Source organism: Cupressus sempervirens, chromosome 9 (assembly GCF_028749045.1).
Source record: "Cupressus sempervirens isolate cs-2001-9-10 chromosome 9, ASM2874904v1, whole genome shotgun sequence".
Lineage (NCBI taxonomy): Eukaryota > Viridiplantae > Streptophyta > Pinopsida > Cupressales > Cupressaceae > Cupressus > Cupressus sempervirens.
This window is the reverse complement of record NC_143126.1, coordinates 268,225,438-268,229,356: the sequence shown is the minus strand read 5'-3', so window position 1 is coordinate 268,229,356 and position 3,919 is coordinate 268,225,438. Positions and strand designations below refer to the sequence as shown.

Here is a 3,919-nt window from a genome sequence, read left to right as displayed (position 1 = left end):
GTTGGCGAGACTAAGAAGAAAAAATGAAAAAAATGAAAAGACACTACGCACAATAACCCTACCCCCAATAATAATGAAAACGAGATAGAGTTTGAGCACGAGAACCTGAAAGAAGGAAGAAAAGCCAAGCCCAACAACCAAAGAGAAAATAAAAACTCGGGGGAAGGGAGAGAAATGGGGAGCCCCAAGGAGGGAGAGCCAGACACCAAAGAGGAATAAAAAGAAGAACAGGAAGGAGCAGGGGACTGCTACTGATCAACAACCAGCACCAAGAGGAGAAAACAAAAAAGAAGAAACAACAGAGGACGAGCGCAGATCGCGAGACTAGGATCGATGGCACTTGGCTAACATCGGAAACCAGGAGGGGTTTAGGGTCCATCCCTCATCCCTATTAAGGTTTATGGGATGACCATTGATTTCAATTGCTTCCTTAAGTTTCCTCTTGACATAATTGTCCTCCTTAGATAAGAGACGAGCATCTTCTAGGCAGATGTGATGCTTGGTGGTAGATGAGTGTTCAGCTAAGGCTGACTTTTGAACCCTATCATGTCTGATGTTCGCACTATGCTCCTTGATACGAGTGCTAAAGGAACGACCGGTTTCACCTATATAAGGCATACCACAAGAGCAAGACACTTTGTAGACTCCTGATTCTGAAGAGACATCATTGGAGTCTTTGAGTGCAGGGGTCCGGTTTTTTATCCTATGTAAGGTTTTGAAAGCCACCCGTAAGCCTTTTTTACTCAAAATCTTGGCAAGCTTTTGCGAGACACCATCAACGAAGGGAAGAGACACAAAGGAGGGGGGTGGAGAGGGATTGGGTTTGGGAGCAGAGAGGGATAAGAAGAAAGAACGAGCTTGGGCAAAGGCCTTCGAAATTTGTTTATCGGAGTACCCATTTAGTTTGAAGACTTGGCGAAGGTGGGTAAGCTCCAGATTTAAGTGGTCATCGTCACAGATTCTGTGGGCCCTTAAAGCCAAGGTCTTAAGGATGCCAACTTTTTGGCTGGGATGGTGATGAGAAGAGGCATGGAGGTACAAATCAGTGTGGGTGGCTTTTCGAAACACCCGACGACCTAGAGATCCATCAGATTTCTTAATGAGTAACACATCAAGGAAGGGTAACCGGTCATTGGATTCAAGCTCTTTGGTGAAAGAAATGCAAGAAGAAATACTGTTGATATGCTGGTGAAACTCCTCAAGTTTCTCCATCCCATGGGGCCAACATACATTGGTGTCATCAACGTACCGTTTCCACCATTTTGGCTTGAGGGGGAAAGAACTAAGGGCCAACTCCTCAAAATGCTCCATATAAAGGTTAGCAATCACTGGGGAGAGAGGGGAGCCCATGGCGACACCATCTACTTGCTCGTAGATGACCCCTTGGAAGGAAAAGAAAGTTGATCTTAAGCATAGATCAACAAGATTGGCGATCTCAATGTTAGTTTTGCTCTTCACCACTTCAACAGCATCATAAATAGGAACCTTGGTAAAGAGGGAGACCACATCAAAGCTGACCAAGATGTCATCTTTCTCCAGCTTGGTATCTTTGATGAAATTAACAAAGTGGGACGAATCCTTGATGAAAGTCCTGGAGATGCCCACTAGGGGGGAGATTAACTTGGCAAGATGAGCGGCAAGAAGGTAAGTGGGGGAACCTCTGGTGTCCACAATGGGTCTGAGGGGGACGCCTGCTTTTTGAATTTTTGGGACACCATAGATGCGCGGGGTCACCTCTTTGGATGGTAAAAGTCTCTTCTTGGTGCCATCATCAAACGAAGAGGAAGAAATGGCTCCTTTGACCCTCTTGGAGATCTTGGAGCAAGGGTTAATGGAAAGGACTCTGTAGCTACCCGAATCAGAGAGAAGGTTGGTCATTTTAGTAATGTAGTCCTGTCTGCTCATGATTACAGTAGCATTGCCTTTGTCAGCTTTTACAAGAATAACATCATTATTATTTTTGAATAATAATGATGTTATTCTTGTAAAAGCTGACAAAGGCAATGCTACTGTAATCATGAGCAGACAGGACTACATTACTAAAATGACCAACCTTCTCTCTGATTCGGGTAGCTACAGAGTCTTTTCCATTAACCCTTGCTCCAAGATCTCCAAGAGGGTCAAAGGAGCCATTTCTTCCTCTTCGTTTGATGATGGCACCAAGAAGAGACTTTTACCTTCCAAAGAGGTGACCCCGCGCATCTATGGTGTCCCAAAAATTCACAAAGCAGGCATCCCCCTCAGACCCATTGTGGACACCAGAGGTTCCCCCACTTACCTTCTTGCCGCTCATCTTGCCAAGTTAATCTCCCCCCTAGTGGGCATCTCCAGGACTTTCATCAAGGATTCGTCCCACTTTGTTAATTTCATCAAAGATACCAAGCTGGAGAAAGATGACATCTTGGTCAGCTTTGATGTGGTCTCCCTCTTTACCAAGGTTCCTATTTATGATGCTGTTGAAGTGGTGAAGAGCAAAACTAACATTGAGATCGCCAATCTTGTTGATCTATGCTTAAGATCAACTTTCTTTTCCTTCCAAGGGGTCATCTACGAGCAAGTAGATGGTGTCGCCATGGGCTCCCCTCTCTCCCCAGTGATTGCTAACCTTTATATGGAGCATTTTGAGGAGTTGGCCCTTAGTTCTTTCCCCCTCAAGCCAAAATGGTGGAAACGGTACGTTGATGACACCAATGTATGTTGGCCCCATGGGATGGAGAAACTTGAGGAGTTTCACCAGCATATCAACAGTATTTCTTCTTGCATTTCTTTCACCAAAGAGCTTGAATCCAATGACCGGTTACCCTTCCTTGATGTGTTACTCATTAAGAAATCTGATGGATCTCTAGGTCGTCGGGTGTTTTGAAAAGCCACCCACACTGATTTGTACCTCCATGCCTCTTCTCATCACCATCCCAGCCAAAAAGTTGGCATCCTTAAGACCTTGGCTTTAAGGGCCCACAGAATCTGTGACGATGACCACTTAAATCTGGAGCTTACCCACCTTCGCCAAGTCTTCAAACTGAATGGGTACTCCGGTAAACAAATTTCAAAGGCCTTTGCCCAAGCTCGTTCTTTCTTCTTATCCCTCTCTGCTCCCAAACCCAATCCCTCTCCACCCCCCTCCTTTGTGTCTCTTCCCTTCGTTGATGGTGTCTCGCAAAAGCTTGCCAAGATTTTGAGTAAAAAAGGCTTACGGGTGGCTTTCAAAACCTTACATAGGATAAAAAACCGGACCCCTGCACTCAAAGACTCCAATGATGTCTCTTCAGAATCAGGAGTCTACAAAGTGTCTTGCTCTTGTGGTATGCCTTATATAGGTGAAACCGGTCATTCCTTTAGCACTCGTATCAAGGAGCATAGTGTGGACATCAGACATGATAGGGTTCAAAAGTCAGCCTTAGCTGAACACTCATCTACCACCAAGCATCACATCTGCCTAGAAGATGCTCGTCTCTTATCTAAGGAGGACAATTATGTCAAGAGGAAACTTAAGGAAGCAATTGAAATCAATGGTCATCCCATAAACCTTAATAGGGATGAGGGATGGACCCTAAACCCCTCCTGGTTTCTGATGTTAGCCAAGTGCCATCGATCCTAGTCTCGCGATCTGCGCTCATCCTCTGTTGTTTCTTCTTTTTTGTTTTCTCCTCTTGGTGCTGGTTGTTGATCAGTAGCAGTCCCCTGCTCCTTCCTGTTCTTCTTTTTATTCCTCTTTGGTGTTTGGCTCTCCCTCCTTGGGGCTCCCCATTTCTCTCCCTTCCCCCGAGTTTTTATTTTCTCTTTGGTTGTTGGGCTTGGCTTTTCTTCCTTCTTTCAGGTTCTCGTGCTCAAACTCTATCTCGTTTTCATTATTATTGGGGGTAGGGTTATTGTGCGTAGTGTCTTTTCATTTTTTTCATTTTTTCTTCTTAGTCTCGCC

The 3,919-nt window shown here is 45.0% G+C and overlaps 1 protein-coding gene across 1 annotated transcript; it reads right to left on the bottom strand.

Annotated features, from left to right (window-relative positions):
• Positions 1-324: 324 nt before the first annotated feature.
• Positions 325-2,019, bottom strand: LOC149538485 (uncharacterized). Its single transcript, XM_089802471.1, has one exon. The coding sequence runs from the start codon at positions 2,017-2,019 to the stop codon at positions 325-327; it is 1,695 nt and encodes a 564-aa protein (XP_089658597.1).
• Between the last annotated feature and the right edge of the window lie 1,900 nt (positions 2,020-3,919).

Coding starts and splice junctions, on each gene's coding strand:
- LOC149538485 (XM_089802471.1), bottom strand. CDS start 2,019: ATGATTACAGTAGCATTGCCTTTGTCAGCTTTTACAAGAATAACATCA.